General features: G+C 43.2%; 2 protein-coding genes across 2 annotated transcripts in view; one reads left to right on the forward strand and one right to left on the reverse strand.

The window, feature by feature from the left end:
* Window positions 1–20,417, forward strand: part of PIP4P2 (phosphatidylinositol-4,5-bisphosphate 4-phosphatase 2) — a 47,141-nt gene that overhangs the window by 25,566 nt on the left and 1,158 nt on the right. Inside the window, exons 2-5 of the mRNA XM_065753236.1 lie at window positions 9,048–9,140; window positions 9,920–9,996; window positions 12,448–12,523; window positions 13,266–13,372. Coding sequence (XP_065609308.1) covers window positions 9,048–9,140; window positions 9,920–9,996; window positions 12,448–12,523; window positions 13,266–13,372 — 353 coding nt within the window. The remainder of the gene's footprint in view (window positions 1–9,047; window positions 9,141–9,919; window positions 9,997–12,447; window positions 12,524–13,265; window positions 13,373–20,417) is intronic.
* NECAB1 (N-terminal EF-hand calcium binding protein 1) overlaps window positions 6,975–20,417 on the reverse strand; it is a 65,420-nt gene continuing 51,977 nt past the window's right edge. Inside the window, exon 15 of the transcript XR_010623203.1 lies at window positions 6,975–6,985. The gene's annotated coding sequence lies outside the window, so the exon portion shown is untranslated. The remainder of the gene's footprint in view (window positions 6,986–20,417) is intronic.

The raw sequence follows: 20,417 nt of genomic DNA on the forward strand, positions 1-20,417 counted from the left end.
GAAGTTGTAGAGTGCTACAAGGTCTCCCCCTGAGCCTCCTCTTTTCCGGACTGAACAGTCCCAGCTCCCTCAGCCACTCCTCACAGGATTTGTGCTCCAGACCCCTCACAGCCTTGCTGCCCTTCTCTGAGCATGCTCTTTCTTATAGTGTGAGGCCCAAAACTGAACACAGGACTCAAGGTCCAGGCTTACAGGCACAGCACGCAGCCTCCACAGTAGGACCAGGATGAATTTCTAGTACTCCTGAAGCAGCATTTTTAAACTTTCTCTGCTATTCTGTGTAACCTCTCTCACACACGTCTCTCTCTCCAGCTGTATGTTCATTTCTATGTTTAAAAAAATAAATACATGCAATTACCTAAATAGAAAATAATTTGTTTTTACAGAATTTACCCCTAAAATTTAATCTTTGTAATACGTAGTTATTTTTGTGACAAGACTGTCATGCTTTTCTTGACATCCTCATTTTTTAATCTGTAACTGATATTACTATATGTAGTATATACCAATCTCAAACTCATTAAATACTTGTAATTTCTGCCTATTTAAGAGATGCCTTCATAACATACCCATCATAACTTCTGACCATTTCAGAGAGATAAAGCATAACGCACCTTGAAGAAATGAATAATAAAACTTGTATTGAATATCAACTTGCAAGCTATTGTGTGCTTCCTGAGATGCTCTGCAAGCTTGGAGCCTCTTACCCTGAGCAGGCTGCGTGGCACCGCACCCCAAGTATCCCCAGGTGAGCCAACACAGTGCACATAGGTTTTCCAGAGGTCTGTGTCTGTATTTCTTTGAAAATGCAATCACCACAGGGACCTTCCCTTCAGAAATATATACTTAAATTGCATTTTTCATTTTCTAACGTTTAACTGTCCCTTTATTTCTGTTTCGGTGATAATTAAGGAGCTGCAGCACCTCTGGAATGGAGAGCCCTCTCTGAGATTTGAGCATGGATGGGACTGTGACAGCCTGCTCCAGAGGGAGGTGTCCCTGCCTATAACAGGAGGTTGGAACTAGGTGATCTTACAGGTCCCTTCTAATCCAAACCATTCTATGATTCTTTACCAGCCATGATAAGGTTAATAGAACATTCATCCCTGTAAGCAGTGCTGTGTACATACAGTCTTATACAGGGAAAGCATGAGAACTGTCCCCAAAGTCATTAATTTTATTCTCGTTAAAAAAACGCTGAAGTGGTCTCATTTACATACTGCTGAACAGACAAGATACTGCAGGTGTCCTGAAAAAATCACTAGAATCTACATTCCCATTTGAAATAGTTCCAGTTTTGTTCAAAATGTCCTGTCACCAGTAACAGGCCTGGTAGAAAACAGGGCCCGCTGCCTGGTATCTGCAGCAAATCAACATGTCACAAGGCAGGGATCTCCTGGAGAGAGTCCAGCAGAGGGCCACAAAGATGATCAAGGGCATGGAACACCTCCCTTGTGAGGAAAGGCTGAGAGACCTGGGTCTGTTCAGCCTTGAGAAAAGGAGACTCAGAGGGTATATGATCCACGTCTGTAAATATCTAAGGAGCGGGAGGCAAAGGGATGAGGCCGGACTCTTCTCAGCACTGTGTGGTGATAGGATATGGGGAAATGGCCACAAACTGAGGCACAGGAAGTTCTGCACAAATGTGTGTGGGAACTTCTTCCCAGCGCAGTGACGGAGCAGTGGCACAGCTGCACAGAGAGGTGGTGGAGTCTCCTTCTCTGGAGACGTTCCAGACCCGCCTGGATTCCTACCTGTGCAACCTGGGCTAGGGAGCTGCTTTGGCAGGGGGTTGGACTCCATGATCTCTGGAGGTCCCTTCCAACCCCTACAGGTCTGTGATCGACAGTGAAGAAGACACAAACTTTACAAATGAGGGGTGGTTATTATTATTTATTTTTTCCAAATTTAAAAATATGTAATGTAGCAGCTATTATTTATAGTAAAACCTCAGATGTGCAAACATACCATAATTTCTTTTGCAAAGGCAGAAATGGCCTAATTGTCACACTACACAGTCCTGGTAATAATGAGAATAAACCATTTATTCTTTGTTTTAATGTAAAATGCAGAGATGGTAACCAATAAATATACTGTGATTTCAAAACAACTTCATTTCGAACCACACAAAAACACTATGCAGCCTTTTCGTTTCAAGTAAGAGTAGAAAAGGTCTGGAGATAAAGCAAAGGTTCCCATAATTTAATGTAGTTGACTTGGGGTTAAAAAAGGAAGAAAGAACAAAAGAAGATATTTAAACAACTCCACACCGAAAGCTTGGCATATATCTCATTTTCGGGGGAAGTGAAAGCTTTCCAATTCATAGTTCTCGATCAAGAGTTAGAGAAGGAATACTGTTGTCTCATCTAATTCAGACTCTGTCACATGAACTAGTGAATTTTCCTACGCTTATAGCATTGAGAAGACAGGGCAGGTTAAGTGTGGAGAACTCTTGTCTTATGCTTCACTGAATGCGGACAAATCAATGCTTCTGTCACGCACAGACAGCATGGCCCTGTGCTGTGTGACACTGCCCATTGCTGAGCCAGAGAAAGCCAGGCTAGGAGTCACAGTAGTTACAGTGCACTGACGTGAGCAAGAGCTTGCAGCCCTGAAACAGAAGATATTACCACAGAACAATTTTTGTTCCTGTTATGCCCAAAATAGCTCATGTATATATACATACACACTTAACACTGCACTAAGTGTACTGGACCGTTGCTAATGCTGATTACTGAGAGCAGACAAAGGGAGAAGAAAGTGATAAAATACCCTCATAGAGATTTAAATAGTGTATGCTCAGGGAAGGGACTTCAGTTACAGGATTAGTTTACTAGGCACTGCTTTTGCATTGTGTTTTCAGTTAACGCTGTGTTTGCTTGATGAGATTGACAATGACTTTGTTTCTGACCTGCTCCCGCTCACTATCTGTATTTGCTGTTTGGTGGCTTCTGTTTTTCCCCAACCTTTGCTAGTCTTTAGCAAGAGCACAGTAAGTTGCAGGATAAGACTCAGAGTGTGTAGGTGAGAAAATCTTGGCCAAAAGAACCTTCTGCCCTGAGTTTTGTCACCAGCCTACACTGAGGGGTCCGTTGCTACAAGGAAGGGGCAAGATTAGGTGAGTAAGTAAATGCTAAGTGCATTGGAGCATGAACTGTACAGTTTCTGTCTTCTGTTAGCTGGGTAATCTAGGGAAGAGCATTCCTGTTCCCTTCCTGCACCCCAGTACTACCAGGTATTCTACATTTGCAGAGCCCTCCCACTTCTGGTCATTATCTCCCATTGCAAGGAATCCGAGCCCACGCACGGAGTGATTTCACTGACTATCAAATTGCTGTTTCTGCTGGGGAAAAAAGGCTGCTAAAATGCCAGCCTTTATTCCTCTTAGCTGTTATTTCTCAGATCCCTCCAATGCACTTACTTGGTTCTCTCAAGATAATTTGCCTGGCAAGGGCTTTTTGTTCCAGGCAGTGAAGCACAGAATAATATTTTTGCATTCGCTGTCTTGGACAGCACACGGAACAGCCAGGTTATATCTGTGCTATGTGTAGGTACGTGCTCCAGACTCCATTTTAGGACAAATCTGAGGCTCATCCCCCACTTCTTTCTCACCCTGCTTCCAGACAGCATTGGAGGCGTGAATTAGAAAGATGCTGCAGGGTGCTGCTGTAGTTCTCACTGTCCTTTTCCAAGATTAGAACGTATCTGCTGGGGATGACATGATGCATTACCTGTCTTGGAGTATAAGTAAATACAGGTGCAGACAGAAAGGACTGGAAAGCACTTCTACTGTACAGTGCTTTTGAAAACCTAAGATGCACATAGAAGAACACAGAACCAGAGATGACATGTAACCTGAAACAGCATGTGCAGAAGCTGCACTGACTGAGAGTTTCTCAGTGTATGAGATGTACATCACTGGCTAGAAAAACAGATATGAGACAGATACTCTCTTAAAAGTATAGCAATATTAATCTCTTCTTCTTGTAAGTAAATGAAAATTTGAATGAGTCAGAGTTTCCTTATAAGACAGCTCTACCTTACAAGTAGGAGGAGCTAACTGAGGTGAGAATTCTTCACTTTCAATATGTGGTACCTTCTATTCAGCCATTTTACAAAAATGTATTTCAGGATGACAAAGCAAATGTGATTTCCCAAGGTTTTTGGCAGCAGATGAATTAATGTCATTAATGTCACTCTTACCTTCATATTACATATCTGAACACATAACAGTTTTATTGTGCTGGAATATTTCCTGTTTGGTCTACAAATAAAACTGTCAGCAGTGTTAATAACTATCTTTCCCTACAGCTGTAACATAGGTAGATTATCTCAGTGCTAACAAATATGAACACATTGTTCTGATAGCTGTAATTTTTACATTAAACACACTTTTGCACAATGGTTGAAAAGGGATCCCTTGTATCACATTCCAGATGTTGATATTTCCTTTTGTTACTCTCTTGGTCTCAGCTCTTTCATCTCTGTTTTACTGTATGCTGACTTATCAGTACAGGTTTGGATACTGGCAATCTAAAGTGACAACGTGTTAGTTATAAGACATTATTTGTATTAAAAGCTATGACAGTAATCTCAATTGGTGTAAGAACTAGAAGTAATTCCCATGGCTGAAATACCGGAAAGCAAAATTCTACATGCTATGGGAACTTAAGCAGATTTCTCTTGAAGTTTCTTTTAAAATTCAGAGACTAACTCCAGTATAAGTTAAAGAAAAAATAGGTCTTGTAATTCAGCTGTGATAGATATATCAAACTGAAAAATTCAAAGGGAATCTACACGAACAACAGATAAAATTCTGTCCTAAACCAGGGGGAAACAAACAAAAAAAGTGCACATTTTTCACCCAATTAAGCCACAATTTCAGAATTCCATTCTCCCAAATCAAAAGGAACTCTTCCAGGATGTTCTGAACTATTAAATGCATAAGTCTCTTTTCCCGTGCATATGTACACAATAACTGTATGTAAATATATCTGAAGATATCCCATTAATCTCTCTTCTCCTAGTTGTCTGACTACTAAACTTTGTTTGGAAACAACAGTTATGAAGATTCACATTCGTTCACAGTTCATTCTTAGTTGAAGATTTGTAGGACCACAACTCTTTCCTAAATTTTCTTAAATTTTTGTTAGTACAAAATAAGCAAACAACAGATATTTCCATAGATGAGCAGAAAACATTGAGGTCTTCCCAAACACACAAAGATTGGTAAGCTGTTAAGTGCTCAGTGTCTGCAGTCACTGGGAACATTCAGTTCACACAATCCTGAACGCGCTGTTCAGTTTAGGTGCAGCAATTAAGTTTTATAATTCAGAACTGCCATCTCTTAGTGATGACAGATGAGCAAGGCAGGCCTTCCCCAAAATAATGATTGTTTAATTTGTATGTGTCTTTTGTATACTTATTTCTAAACTATTTCTATGTGCTCTTTGGTATTTATTGGTATTTCTGTGATGAGTTTGATCCCTGTTTTCCAGATTTTTTTTCACATTTAAAGTGATTAGAAAATTCTATAAAAATAAATGATCCTGAAAATTTAAAGAAAAACATAAAATCTTAACCCAAGAAAAGCATGAGAGTTAACAGAAGTGAAAGTTTTCATGCAAAGGAAATATATTCATACACAAATGTACTCAGTACAGTATTATATACGAATTCAAACCTCCTTTGTAGGCACTAAGTGCACCAATAAGTTCCTGCTTTCAATTTAACAGTTTCTTAATCAATAACAACACACTTAATCATCATTACTGATATTCTGAATTCTGCAATCGGTGAAAAACAAGAGAACAACATCTTCCTAGTCAGAAGGTCAACTGCAGGAACAGACAGGGCTAAAGAAAGATTCTGCACTCTGTGTTAGTGACAAGGAAAATACTACAGACAAGTCATTAGTTCAGTTGAAGTAGGCACTTTGCCAGGGTACAACCAGAATATTCTATATATATTCCTATACATATACACACATATATTTGTCTTGCTGTGTTTTTTCTAGTGACTAATGAAAACATACAGTGTTGGAAATGATGCTTTTTTGTTGTTGTTGTTGTTTTTTTTTTCTTTGATGTGTGATGAAGTTACTTTGAAAGTGGCTTTAGAAAAAAAAACCAAACAAGTCTCTTTTAAAGAAGGACTCCTGAATAGATCGCAATTACACGTGCAATTAGACTGATTGCACCTGGCTGCACAACTGAATGACAAATTACACTGAAAACATCTTTTAAAACTTGCAACTAAAGTCTCCCCCCAGGCTAGCCCAACAGTCCCTCCATTTTAGCATAACACCATCACTCTGCTGCTAAGTGCCATTCATTTGGAAGGTAATGTGAAATTACAATTACATGCTCATTTAGATGTGCAATTGCTCATTGTTACACAAGCAGTATGGATACCATTTTCCACAAGTGCTTTATGCTTTACTGAACTGTGTCAAGTAAAAAGAGTAGATGAGATTGATCGACTCTCAAACCTAGGCTTCAGGAGCACAAAAATTATGTTAGAAAACAAAGAAAGGAGGGAAGGGAAGGAAGGGAAGGGAAGGGAAGGGAAGGGAAGGGAAGGGAAGGGAAGGGAAGGGAAGGGAAGGGAAGGGAAGGGAAGGGAAGGGACCTATTAATTCACCAAGTTGTTGTTGTTGTTTTTCCTTTAGATTTGAATTTTTCTCATACATCAATAAAAGCAGCATTTTTTTTTTTGCTATATATATTCCTTGACTAATATATAAAACCCTTGACTAAGGATTATATATTGACTCTTCACATTATTTGTATCAGGTACTTGAGAGATCGCTGGATTATCAACACAATATAAGAGCATAAATAACATCAAATGAAGCAGAAATTTCTGCAAGGGTGGATCAGCACCAGGCTTAAGACAGCAGGTTGCTGGGCTCTGTGAAATGGCTGTGGTCCAGTGCTCCCTCTGCCTATGCCAGAATGCTGGAAAGCTGGCCTCACCGCTACTGCTGGCACTGCCAAGTCAGGGTGGCAGGGTGTGAGGTGATAACTATTCCTGCTGGGATGATCAGTGCCTCAAACAACAGCCATTACCAGCATTAATATTCCCATTTTCCCAGCAGGACCAGATGCAACAAGCTTTCAAATGACCTGTCACGCTCAATGTCTCTCCTCTTTGTACCCCATTTTTGCCCCTGCCCTCAGCCTTTGTGAATATACCAGTTAGGTTTTTACTGTTTAAGTCATCCTTAGCATGTCTAAACTTACAAAAGTATTAGTGGCATGCAAAATGACATTGCTGTACATAACACTCCTGACCTTCCTGACAGGAACTGTTCTGGAGCAGCAGCAGACGTGTAATATTTATGTGCACTTACATATTAATAATTAGTGCTGGTTTAGCTAAGGGAGAAGGTTAATCTGGATAGGGAGGTAACTGCTTTACATGATATTCCTGGGAGAACAGATGCCACGGGTCAGAAGAAACATGGTATGTCTGAGCAAAGACTAACACTACCCTTGGGAGAGATGACTTCAAACCACACTTCAAATGGCAGGGAGCAGGTTAGCAGGTTTGAGGAGGTACCACACCCATTTTAAGGACGCAAGGGTGCACTGTATAGTAGGAATCCAACTGGAAGGTGATGTGTTGTGAGGAAAGACAATGGGAGCGTGACACCTGCATCTCCATTTCAGGGACAGTGTCCTAAGTAAGCGCAATCAAAAATGAATTAAAAGATCCAAAAGGATCTTCCATTACCGTTGTGTACTTCAGTAACACAAATCAGGCGACGACCTCGCATCAATAACAGCAAATTTAGGGGCCCTCGCTGAGGAGGCCATACGGGCGTGTGCACAAGCCACTCGCTTTCTGCTCATACCTGAGGCCCCAAAGAAACGCTTTGCAGGCCGGGTAGCGGTACGAGGGGCTCGGGGCACCGCGACACACAGCGAGCGTTCAACGGCTGCGGGCGGGAGGGCGGGCGGGGCTCGGGGCCGGGCGGGGCGGCGGTTGGAGGTGGGCAGCGGGATCCTCACGGCCACGGGGAGCGGGGGGAAGGTGAGAGCGGCGGCGGAGGGGCGGGGAGCTGAGACAGGGCCTCGGCTGCTGAGGTGATGCTCCGCCACGGAGGCAGGGCCCTCAGCTGTGGGCGCCTGCCCTGCTGTGTGGAGGCAGAAGGTTGGGCTGGGCGACTGGAGGGGACTCATACCTACAGGGACAGCCGAGCTGTTCTGACATCAGAACTGATCTCACCGCTGCCCTCTCTTAGGGTTTGGTTATTTGCTTTGTGACTGCGTGGTTTTGTGGACGCCCTTCTCTTCAAAACGTGGGGGCAAGGGGCAGAAATAGGATGCTTGGCCTTGCTGCCACTGATCTTGTTTTTACCTACAAGAGAATGCTTTGTAGAAACGTTTGCTTCGTTCTAGAAACGACCGCTCCCTTGACTATTTTTTTCTCCTCATCTTGAAAAAGCACTCGTGTGCCATTTATAATCAGGATGCTGGGGAACATCAGTGTTTTCTTTTTCCACCCTCTGGTGGAGCACTGCATTGCTTTGAGTGCATATTTAGTATCTAGCACATGGCCTTTAGTAAGCATTCCTAATCTGGATAAAAGGAAATGTATCTTCCGCATCGGTGGTCTCAGTTCATTCTGCAGGAGTTTTCATTGCTGCTTTTTGCCTCCAACTTTTCAAGCTTTTTTTTTTTTTAATGATTTTTCTTGACAAGGTAGTACTAACACAAGGGAATTCCTAGCTTCGTTAGCTGTTTTAATTCAGGTACTAGCTAGATCTTGGTGTGCTAGATCTTAATGCATTCACAATGAACTACCATTTCCAAGTAACAGTTTTTCAACATAATCAACAATTATAATGTTTATAGTGTAGTAAATGCTCAGAATTTTAATAATTTTCTATAATGCAAAGGCCAATTGAAGTGGAAAATAATTTGTGATAGCCTAAATACTCCTCATCGAAATTGCAAAGTGTCTGTATAGTTTCAACTCATAAACTTGATAGCTTCCTTTGAATTTATTTACTTACTTATACTGCTTCTTTTTTTTTAAAGCATCGTGCTTCAAAATGTTGAAGGGAGTTCAACAGTTAGTTGGTAAATCCCTCCAGCCAGCACAGCCTGTGTCCCATTTGCCTTCTAAGCAAGGTGAGTAGCTCGCTAGGCCAAACTCTCAGCTTCTTTTAAGGAAATAAGAAGGTTGTGTAAGGTTTCATGGATCTTTTATATTAATTTATTCAAACTACAGTGATGTATAGGCATTGTGCTGTGTGCTGGTCTTTCTACATCATCTCTGTGATGAAATCTAGATTTAAACTGTGTCAGGTTTTCTGGTTTTGTATCTCTGAAATCCTGGCAAACAGTAGGAAGCCTCTCTGAGGATCAGGCCTCTCTGTTAAATTTGGATTCTTGAGTTAGCTGACTACTTCTGTTGAGAAACAGAAGTAATTCAACAGACTGTTGTTCAATTTAACTGCGTTGTTATCAAGCCTTTACACGAGTTAGCATAAAAACAAACAAAAACTCCAAGTACTGTGCAGTATTTATGTCGGGTGCATGTATAATTTGTGTTTTTTTTTTTTCTAAGCCTACTTATGCATTCTGGGCATTACATTACTGAAGCTGTTAGTAAGTTAGAAATCTGTAGAGGCCAGAGAAACAATGGCAGCATCACTAACGCAGAAAGAAACTAAGTCATTTTATACATTCTCATTTTGTGTTAAAATTCATGGAAGAAGTGGAAAACTGGACCAATGGTGAGTCAGCTTTTAAAGTGGGAATAAATAAATTCCTATATAATCTCTTTGCAGCTGAATTTCAGTAATGCCCTGGAGGCGAGAATCACAAAATAAAAACGCAGATTATATTTGCAGTACGTTTATTTTTTTTAATAATTTTTTTTCTATGTTTTTTCTTATCTTCACCAGCATCAGAAGTTGCTTTCAACTTTCAGGCTGAACTACCTAGCAGTGCTCAAGTATGTCTGCAGAATAATGTTGACTGGGTGAGTGCTGAGTAAATGTTAAATGACAAAGCTGATGGTGTGTTACAGCATGCCATGAAATTAAGTTCAGCTGAACCTTTGTGTTTCCTAATGAAAAGTAAGTGGTATTTCCAGCTAGCAGTGTCCTTAAATCTGAGTGTTATGTGTCAGATGTGTAATATTGGAGGCATTTTGTTAAGAGGACTTTAGCAGTGTTACCGCAGTGCAAGGAGGAAGAAAATCAAACTGTGGTAGGTTCCACTCTGTTCTCTAGTCAAATTTTTGAGCAGTTAGGTAACTATGAACAAACTGATTTAAAATTTAGGTGATTTCTTAACTGTTTTAAAAAACTGAAATTAAAAATCAACTGATTAAAAAAATCAGTTGAGAGATACAGCCTGTAGAAAATGCCCAGGTATTCACAAGAAGCTTGAGCCTTCTCTACATCTGCTACTTGCAAGAAATCCTAGCTGTGAAATTACCTTTTCCTTTGTTACAGGTGAAATGATGCTCAGGGAGTGAAAGTGCCTGAGCTTTCTCCTGGATTTTGCACACAAAAAGTATTTTTTTTATTCCTTTGTGATATACAGAGAAATTTTGAAAGAAGAGATCTGGAGAGTGCTGAGTCCACTACCTCATCTAGTGAATGTGGAAAAAATGGCCTGAAAAGGCTCCAGCAGTCAGTTTTAACTTGCAGCTTCTTAAGTGTAATGTAAAAGTGAGCTTTGGAGCTTCAGAAATACGTGCGCTGCTTTAGGACTGTTCTTTATAGATTAATTTTGTTCTCTTAAATGCATTTCAGATGCGAGCATGTAAAAGACTGTGTTTGCATGTGGTGATTTTCCAGTGTTTAGATTCTGAGTTGAAAACCAAACGTACTATAAATTGTGACACTAGAAGGCAGCTGGCAGAGTGCTGTGATGCCACTGGTGCAGGAGGAAATGTAACTCTGTTGTGGTGACACAGTCTCACACATTACTGTAAATTGTTGTGGCTTTGAGAATGTTAATACACCTTCCTCTGCTGTACTTATAAGGAGCACTTTAATAGCTAGGATTTGCCTTGACTGTTCTGCATCAGAAAGCAGTTAGAATTGGCAGCATGACTCTGTTAACTTAATCGTCCACAATCTTCCAGATATTTTTTTTCTCTGGAAGTTTTAGACCAATCAGGAAAAGGTAACTGTCAAGCACAGAAAATGGAAGAATAAGCAGGGGAACGCCAGAAATATTTTACCATTTCATAGTTGTTATCTCTGACTGCAGTGTGCTTAGCACACCATGAAAACTAGCACTGCAGTTTAAATGCTAAGTGTTGGCTGTATATCTCTTTCCAGAAAATAAATCTCTCCTGCTTTTTACAAATGTAGGTATTTGAGAGAATGTGGAAGAATGATTTTTTTCTTTTTTGAGAGGGGGTTGTGAGATCTATCTTAAGATGAAAAATCAGTGCAGAGAGGTGTAAGATAAAGTGGTATATGTGATCTTAAGTAAGGTTTTGGGGGGTTTCTTTTATCTTGGGTTTCAAAAAGAAGTGCTTTCCAAAATTTCCAGTCCTTCTTGCTTCCTCAGTTCTCCTCTGCCCTCCCCATCTGCCTTAGAATGAGATCAGAATTCCTTGGCCAAACCCCTGTGGAACTTTTCAGGAAGCAAAACAGATTTTTTGGGGGGGAACTGCTTCCATACTTCCCAAAATACTGATTTCAAGGCTTTTATGGTCAGATGGAGCTCAGCATTGCACTGTAAGTCTTGGGTCTTGATGCTTATGAAACATTTTACAAAGTGGGGGAATCCAAATCTCTCATTTCATATTAAGAGAAGGCATTTTGTCCTCTTATTATTCTCCAGTAAAGCAGATTCTGGCAGTATTTAGGTTAGATAAAGGAGGAGGACATAACTATGTTGTTCTGAAAAACGAGCAGTAGCACTGTAAAACTCTGATTGCTGTTTCAGATGTGCATATTCCTTCTAGTACTTAGCTGTACTGCTCTGTAGCTAGATGAACTCTTCCCTTATTACATGGAGCCAATAGTAAGAAATGTCTTACAAATTCAAGTGAAGTCTCTCAGACATTTAACTTGAGCCCAGTTCCTGTTTATGGTTTTCTACAGTTCTCTTCTGTGACTTCCATCTTTCTTTGTTGCAAATAGCTGTACTTCTGACTGCAGCTCACTTTGCACAAGTCTCTTTCCATTCAGACTCTTCTTATACTATAAAGAAAATTTAATTATGCTATAAAAGGTAATTTAATTATGAAGATTTAAAAAAAAGGTTAAAAAAAATCTTTCTTTGTCCCCAGAAAGTATGAAAGATATAAAATCTTGGCAACTGGTGAAAGCAAAATTGAATGCTAAAACTCTGCCTGAACTGCTTTTACATAAGAAACCCAGACATGTACCCTCATCTTAAGATCTTTTCACAGAATATGAAGCTTGTTTTTAATGTTCAGGTAACTTTTCCCTCCCTATTTTAGTTACCTGAAGTGACTGAGATGAAGATCTTAACTCAAGATCTTCAACCCAAACCGCATGAACTGGATGCAAAAAAAGGTAACGTAGTGCAAGCAGATCTTTGTTGGATTTGAGCTTTCTCAGTAGAAGACAAATGAATTTTGAAGGGTTGTGGGCTTCATATTGCTGTTGTGTTTCTTTTTTTATTTGAGAGTATAGCACAATTTCAGAGCAGTGTGAAACACTACTGTTTTTCACATTATGCTCCACGAGCGTGTAAATGTCTGCCACAAGTGAGGTGAGAAACCTCCACTGCTGTATAGTACTGAGACTTAGGTTTTATTTGTGTAGTGGGAGCATGCCACTTTTGTGTGAGTTACAAAGGGACTATCTTTCAGGGTTTTAAGAGCCATCAGTGGCATTTCCTTGTTGAACAAATTACAGAGTCTATAGCATAAAGCAGGATTCACTTTTTGCATTCTTTTGTATAAAAAAAAAAACATTAATAGCTTGAAGTAGTCTGTTTACTCAGTGTGACTGAATTAAGTGTGGTGCTCTGTAATTTACTACGTGTACAAGATCAAACCTAAATTAGTACCATTTTTAATACTGATTTTTATATAAAAGCAGAATTGTTATCTAGAGTCATAGAATCACCAAGGTGGGAAAGACCTTCAAGATCACCTAGTCCAACCATCCACCTGCCACCAACATTTCCCCACTAAACCGTGTCCCTTACTACAGCTGAGTCCATCTTTAACAAAAAGACAGATCAGTTCTCTCACGTATGAACTTGAGAGCAGCACACGTCAGCACTGAGCTTAATTGTGTGTACTTACAGAAAGGATCAAATACAGCAGAGATTTCCTTCTGGAGCTTTCAAGAGTGTCTCTCTGTCAGAAGAAGCCAGAGTTTCTGCCTGACCATCCAATTATACTTGAAAAACCAGTAAGTGTAGTTTTAATTTCAAGGGAAGCTATAGAAAACAAACCTGGAGGTTTTTATTAGCCATTCAGTAAGAATCATTTTTCCTCAGACTAGCCTGCCAAGTCAATTGAAACTTCCAGCAGAAGATTGTGCAGTTACAGCCCTATTATTTCTGCACATAACTTTTTTTCCCAGTCAGTATTTGATGTCTTATTGTGGCAAAAACTATTCAAAGTAAAAGGACTTTTTTTTTTCTTCCAGGAAAAGCTCAGGTCTATCTCCAAAAGTAGAGTCTACATGAAGTAACAGTGCAGTGTTATTTTGGATTTCTGTCTTAATTCCTGCTTTGCCTTTTCAGAAATAAAGAGAACGATCTTGCTGAAGGTTTGGTTTGGACAAGGTCTGATTCAGTGTTTGTGCATCAGCAGCCACCAAGTGTATTAATGAACTTAATGCAGTTTGTGTTATCATCATTTCTCATCCACGTGCCTGCAGAATGCATATTCCCTAGTTTTTGACAGAAGTGAGGGATGAATGTGATGGATATCCAACTGTCACAGTGTTGTCCGTGACAGTGATCCAAGGGAAAACCGAGAAGGGAGAGGGGAGAGAAAAAGAAACTGCGTCAGTGGCCGCGCGGCCGCCCGAGCAGAGCCGCGCTCCGGGAGGGGGAGGGGGAAACGGCGGGAAGAGATGGGTCTACAAGAAAACAACGGCACGATCTGAGAAGGAGCGGTAACTTTACTAAATCTAATAAAATTGAACAATTGAAAGAGAGATAACAATTTCCAAACCAAAAGCTGTGAGCTTACGCTAAGGAGGACCCGCAGGGGAAGCACACGTGCTGAACCTCCACGGCAGCCCAGAGCAGCGCGCCCAGACCCAGCGCCGCCTGCATCCGGTGCGGAGCTCCGCCCCTCCCCTCTGCTGCTCCCACAGCATTAACTCCTTAACTGCTGCATGATGCTCTGATGTGGAATACCGGCATCAAAAAACACAAAACCACAACATTCCACCCCTTATTCCACATCATCACATCATGCTTAACACACATCTATACGTAACCAAACAGTAATAACATAAGTTACATAGAAACATATATATATATACATACATACACACTTAATTACAGACTGCATTCCCCCAGCATCAAATTCCCTTGTGGGACACACTGGACGTCCCCATTTTTATCCATTACCCACCAGGTGCACCCAGGTCCCTGCGCAAAAACGGTTCCACGGAGGGGTTTGCCCTTTCCAGAGGCTGGAAGGACCCACACCGCTTTTCCCAACATGCTCCTCACATGTACCACAGGGACCTTATCTCCCTCTATGGTCTGTAGGGAGCTGGACTGTGTAGGACCCTCTCGGTTGACTGATCCCCTAGTGTTGACCAGCCAGGTGGCTTCTGCCAGATGCTTCTCCCAGTGCTTGAATGTCCCGCCACCCATTGCTCTCAACATGGTTTTTAACAACCCATTGTAGCGCTCGATCTTACCAGCAGCTGGTGCATGGTAGGGGATATGGTAAATCCATTCAATGCCGTGTTCTTTGGCCCAGATATCCACAAGAGAATTTTTGAAATGAGTCCCATTATCGGACTCAATTCTCTCTGGAGTGCCATGTCGCCATAGGACTTGTCTCTCGAGCCCTAAGATGGTGTTTCGGGCGGTAGCATGGGGTACTGCGTATGTCTCAAGCCACCCAGTGGTCGCCTCCACCATGGTGAGCACATAACGCTTACCATCGCGAGTTCGTGGCAAGGTGATATAATCAACCTGCCACGCCTCCCCATATTTATACTTTTCCCATCGCCCTTCCTGCCAGAGGGGTTTCATCCTCTTGGCCTGTTTAATTATGGCGCATGTGTCACAGTCATGGATAACCTGTGCAACGGCATCCATAGTTAAGTCCACCCCTCAGTCTCTAGCCCACTTATAGGTCGCATCCCTTCCTTGATGGCCTGAGGTCTCATGGGCCCACCGAGCTAAAAATAGCTCTCCTTTGTTCTGCCAGTCCAAATCGATCTGAGACACCTCAATTCTGGCAGCTCGATCTACCTGATGGTTATTTTTCTGCTCTTCAGTAGCTCGATTCTTGGGCACATGAGCATCTACATGGCGCACCTTTACACCCAACCTTTTTGTTCGGGCAGCAATGTCTTTCCACAGTTCAGCAGCCCAAATAGGTTTACCCTTCCGTTGCCAGTTGTCCTGTTCCCACTGCTGCAACCACCCCCATAAAGCATTTGCCACCATCCAAGAGTCAGTATAAAGATATAGCATGGGCCACCTCTCCCGTTCAGCCACATCTAAGGCCAGCTGGACAGCCTTTACCTCCGCAAATTGGCTTGACTCTCCTTCTCCTTCGGTGGCCTCTGCAACTCGTCGTGTGGGGCTCCACACAGCAGCCTTCCATCTGCGATGCTTCCCAACAATACGACACGATCCATCAGTGAAGAGGGCATACGTCTTTTCATTCTCTAGTAGTTCGTTATATGGTGGGGCCTCTTTAGCACGTGGTATCTCCTCTGATGGGGATGTTCCAAATTTCTTGCCTTCAGGCCAGTCCATGATCACCTCCAGGATTCCTGGACGGTTGAGGTTCCCCATCCGAGCTCGCTGTGTAATCAGTGCAATCCACTTACTCCAGGTGGCATCGGTAGCATGATGGGTGGGGGGAACCTTTCCTTTGAACATCCAATTCAGCACTGGCAGTCGAGGTGCCAGGAGGAGCTGTGTCTCAGTACCAATTACTTCAGAGGCAGCCCGAACCCCCTCGTATGCGGCCAAAATCTCCTTCTCAGTTGGAGTGTAGCACTCCTCTGAACCCCTGTACGCTCTGCTCCAAAATCCAAGGGGTCGGCCTCGGGTCTCCCCAGAGGCTCTTTGCCACAGACTCCAAGTGGGACCTTTCTCTCCAGCAGCAGTGTAGAGGATGTTTTTCACATCCTGTCCCAACCGAACTGGCCCCAGGGCCACAGCACGGGCTATCTCCTGCTTGATTTGCTCAAAGGCCTGCTGCTGTTCAGGACCCCATGCAAAATTATTCTTTTTCCAAGTCACTTGATAGAGGGGGCTTACTATGAGGCTGTAGTTTGGGATGTGCATCCTCCAAAAACCTACTACACCCAGAAAAGACTGTGTCTCTTTCTTGCTAGTGGGTGGTGACATACTGGTGATTTTGTCAATCACATCTCCTGGAATGTGACGACGTCCATCTTGCCATTTTACTCCAAGGAATTGAATTTCTTGGGCAGGTCCCTTCACTTTGTTCCGTTTAATAGCAAAACCAGCACCCAGAAGAATTTGGATTATTTGCTCTCCTTTTTTAAAAACTTCCTCTGCTGTATCACCCCACACAACAATGTCATCAATATACTGGAGGTGCTCAGGTGCCCCACCCTGTTCCAGTGTGGTTTGAATCAGCCCATGGCAGATGGTTGGGCTGTGTTTCCACCCCTGGGGCAAACGGTTCCAGGTGTACTGAACGCCCCTCCAGGTGAAAGCAAACTGTGGTCTGCACTCTGTGGCCAAAGGAATAGAAAAGAATGCATTGGCAATGTCTATAGTGGCATACCACTTGGCTGCTTTTGACTCCAGTTCATACTGCAGCTCCAACATATCTGGCACAGCAGCACTCAGTGGGGGTGTGACTTCATTCAGGCCACGGTAATCTACCGTCAGCCTCCATTCTCCACTGGCTTTACGCACCGGCCATATGGGGCTGTTAAAAGGTGAGTGAGTCTTGCTGATCACTCCCTGGCTCTCTAGCTGACGGATCAAGTTATGAATGGGGAGCAAGGAATCCCTGTTGGTGCGGTACTGCCGTCTGTGCACTGTTTTTGTAGCGATAGGTACCTGCTGCTCTTTCACTTTCAGTACCCCCACAACAGACGGATCTTCTGACAGGCCAGGTAAAACAGACAGCTGCTGAATGTTGTCTGCATCTACAGCAGCTATTCCAAAAGCCCATCGGTACCCCTTGGGATCCTTGAAATGTCCCCTTCTGAGATAGTCAATACCGAGTATGCATGGAGCCCCCTGTCCAGTCACTATGGGATGCTTCTGCCAGGTTTTACCGGTGAGGCTTATTTCTGCCTCCAACACAGACAGTTCCTGAGAACCCCCAGTCACTCCAGAAATATGAATCAACTCTGTCCCTTTATAACTCGAGGGCATCAGAGTGCACTGTGCACCAGTGTCCACCAGTGCCTTATATCTTTGTGGCTCTAATGTGCCAGGCCATCTAATCCACACAGTCCAATACACTCTGTTATCCCTTTCCCTCCCCTGGCTGAGGGCAGGGCCCCTCTATTGGTTACCTGCAGTGACGGGAGCAATTTCATTGGTGGCTGATCTCTGCTGTAGTTCTCTCACCCGTGCTCGCAGTACAGGAGTGGGTTTTTTATGCCACTTCCTCATGTCCTCTCCGTTTTCTCGTAAGAAGCTCCACATGGCCACACGTGACATGATGTTACTGCCGTCATTTGCTCGTGCAGAGGGGCGGTTGCCTTTGGTGGCCGAGACTTTCAACAGTTTGATAAATTGCTTCATCAGATTCTTTGCGTCATGCTCGTCTTCATCAGGTGTTTCCAATACTGACACAGGTTCATCCCTATTCATCAGTAATGACAGTTCGTCCAGTATAGTTTTCTGTGTCTCCTTAATCTCACCTACTTCTTCTGCTACTATAGCTGCAATGGAAGCACGTGATGGTGGAAACTGCTGTTCAAAGTTTTGGAGTGTAATAGTCAGTTCATAAACTGGGAGTCTCCTGTCTTGACCCTCGAATCTATGGAACATTGCTACCAGTGTACTTGCGTACCTCTCTGGTGCTGTTTTTGAGAGCTTGCGATATACATCAGGTGTGCACCTTACTCTATCAGGATCACGGTCCTGGTGTGGGTTGTTAGGGACGAAATTGGGATCATACAGCATCTCTACTATGGCTGTTTCTCTCAAAAATTGGATGCCTTTCTCCACGGTGTTCCATCTTTCCACCTTAGGCTCCAGATCATCTTTGTAAGGGTATCTATCCTTTACAGCCACTAGTACTCGTTCCCAGAGGGTAGCGACTCCATTCAGACATCTGCCAATTCCTCTGTCGATAGCTGGGTCTCGGGCAATGCTTGCCAGTTGGTGGGCTTCACTGCCATCTAGGGACACACTGCTGGCACCGCTGTCCCAACACCGCAGCAACCAGGTGACAATAGATTCACCCGAGCGCCGTACAAACTCCTTTCTTGAACCTTGTATTTCAGTCATCTTTAGGGGCCGACGAGTAGTGGTAACAGTGACTCCATCATCATCGCTGTCTTCTCCATGTCTCTCACTTTTCTTAGTGGCCTTTTTAGGTGGTGGTGGTGGTGGTGGTGCTGAGGAGGGCCCCTCGCCTGGATCTTCCTTTTTTTTCTCTGCTTCTTCTTCTTTCCGTTCTAGGCGCGAAGATGGCCGTGTCCATTTCTGGCCTTCCACAGGGGCAACCGACACTGATACCGGTGCTTCCTGTGATTGGTCAGGTCTTACTTTGAGGTTTTCATTTTTGCTTTGGACCTTGGTTTGGAAACCATTTCTCTCCAGAATATCAATTATGGCTCGATAAGCACAAGCCAGACCCCAAACAATACATTCCTTCTCAGATCGTCCTGAGTCCCATGACTCCTTACCTAAACACTCACTGAATTTCTCAGGGTCCCACAGGTGCTCAAGATCAAAATTGCATAACACCGGGGGTCCCCATGCTTCTAATTTCTTTCCTAATTTTTTCCACTTTCCCTGCCATTCAACACTCTCTGGTTTTGAGGAAGGCTTCCTCCACATGATATAAATTACCAAGAGAGCATTCAGAAAAATAGATAACACAGCTGCCACAACTGCCAGGCTGACATCCTGAATATAGGTAAAGACCTGAAAAGAGTAACTGGAAACCATTCCAAATGCCGCATAATCTGTCACGTTAGCCAGGGTGTTTAGGTAGGAGGCATGTAACCCCCTCAGCACACTAAAGTAGCTGTATAGCCACATTACTCCAGTGCTGAACGCGAGGAGCTTAAAAAGACGCCAGCATGCTGTAAGGTACATGAAAAACCTTAGTCCACTCTGCACCAGATTTACAATGGAGAGCCAATACTGCACTGCCCGCATTCTCCACCAATAAATTGTCACGGTGTTGTCCGTGACAGTGATCCAAGGGAAAACCGAGAAGGGAGAGGGGAGAGAAAAAGAAACTGCGTCAGTGGCCGCGCGGCCGCCCGAGCAGAGCCGCGCTCCGGGAGGGGGAGGGGGAAACGGCGGGAAGAGATGGGTCTACAAGAAAACAACGGCACGATCTGAGAAGGAGCGGTAACTTTACTAAATCTAATAAAATTGAACAATTGAAAGAGAGATAACAATTTCCAAACCAAAAGCTGTGAGCTTACGCTAAGGAGGACCCGCAGGGGAAGCACACGTGCTGAACCTCCACGGCAGCCCAGAGCAGCGCGCCCAGACCCAGCGCCGCCTGCATCCGGTGCGGAGCTCCGCCCCTCCCCTCTGCTGCTCCCACAGCATTAACTCCTTAACTGCTGCATGATGCTCTGATGTGGAATACCGGCATCAAAAAACACAAAACCACAACACCAACAGTGCCACTTGGAGGAGAAATAATCCTCCAATAGCTGCTGTATTAAGAATAAACAGCAGCAGTGGTTTGCATTCCATTGGCCACGTGTGGGGAAACATTCCTGGTGTGAAACCAGCATCCATACTGCCAGCACACTGGTGGTGAGCAGGGTGCTGTTCTTCAGAGCTCTTACCAGAAGCGTGTCCAGATGAATATTGTCCTTGCCACATCTCAGGACTGCTCTGAACTTTCCAAATCTCTATTTGGAAAATCAATGTGTGACAGTATTCAGTCTTCTTGATTTTATGTTTTATGTCTTCCTGTTACGCTTGTTCTCCAGCTCAACTAAGGTTTGAAGGTTTTAGTTGTTTGAAAGCCTGCTTCCAGATTGGAAAGTTTCAGTTCTTTAATTTCAAGGTTTTCTTCCCCCCTTCCTTCTTATCCTTCAAGTTTCTAAGGGAGGG

This window comes from Cyrtonyx montezumae, unplaced genomic scaffold (genome assembly GCF_038088225.1).
Source record: "Cyrtonyx montezumae isolate F1298 unplaced genomic scaffold, pur_monq_1.0 scaffold_8, whole genome shotgun sequence".
NCBI classification, from domain to species: domain Eukaryota; kingdom Metazoa; phylum Chordata; class Aves; order Galliformes; family Odontophoridae; genus Cyrtonyx; species Cyrtonyx montezumae.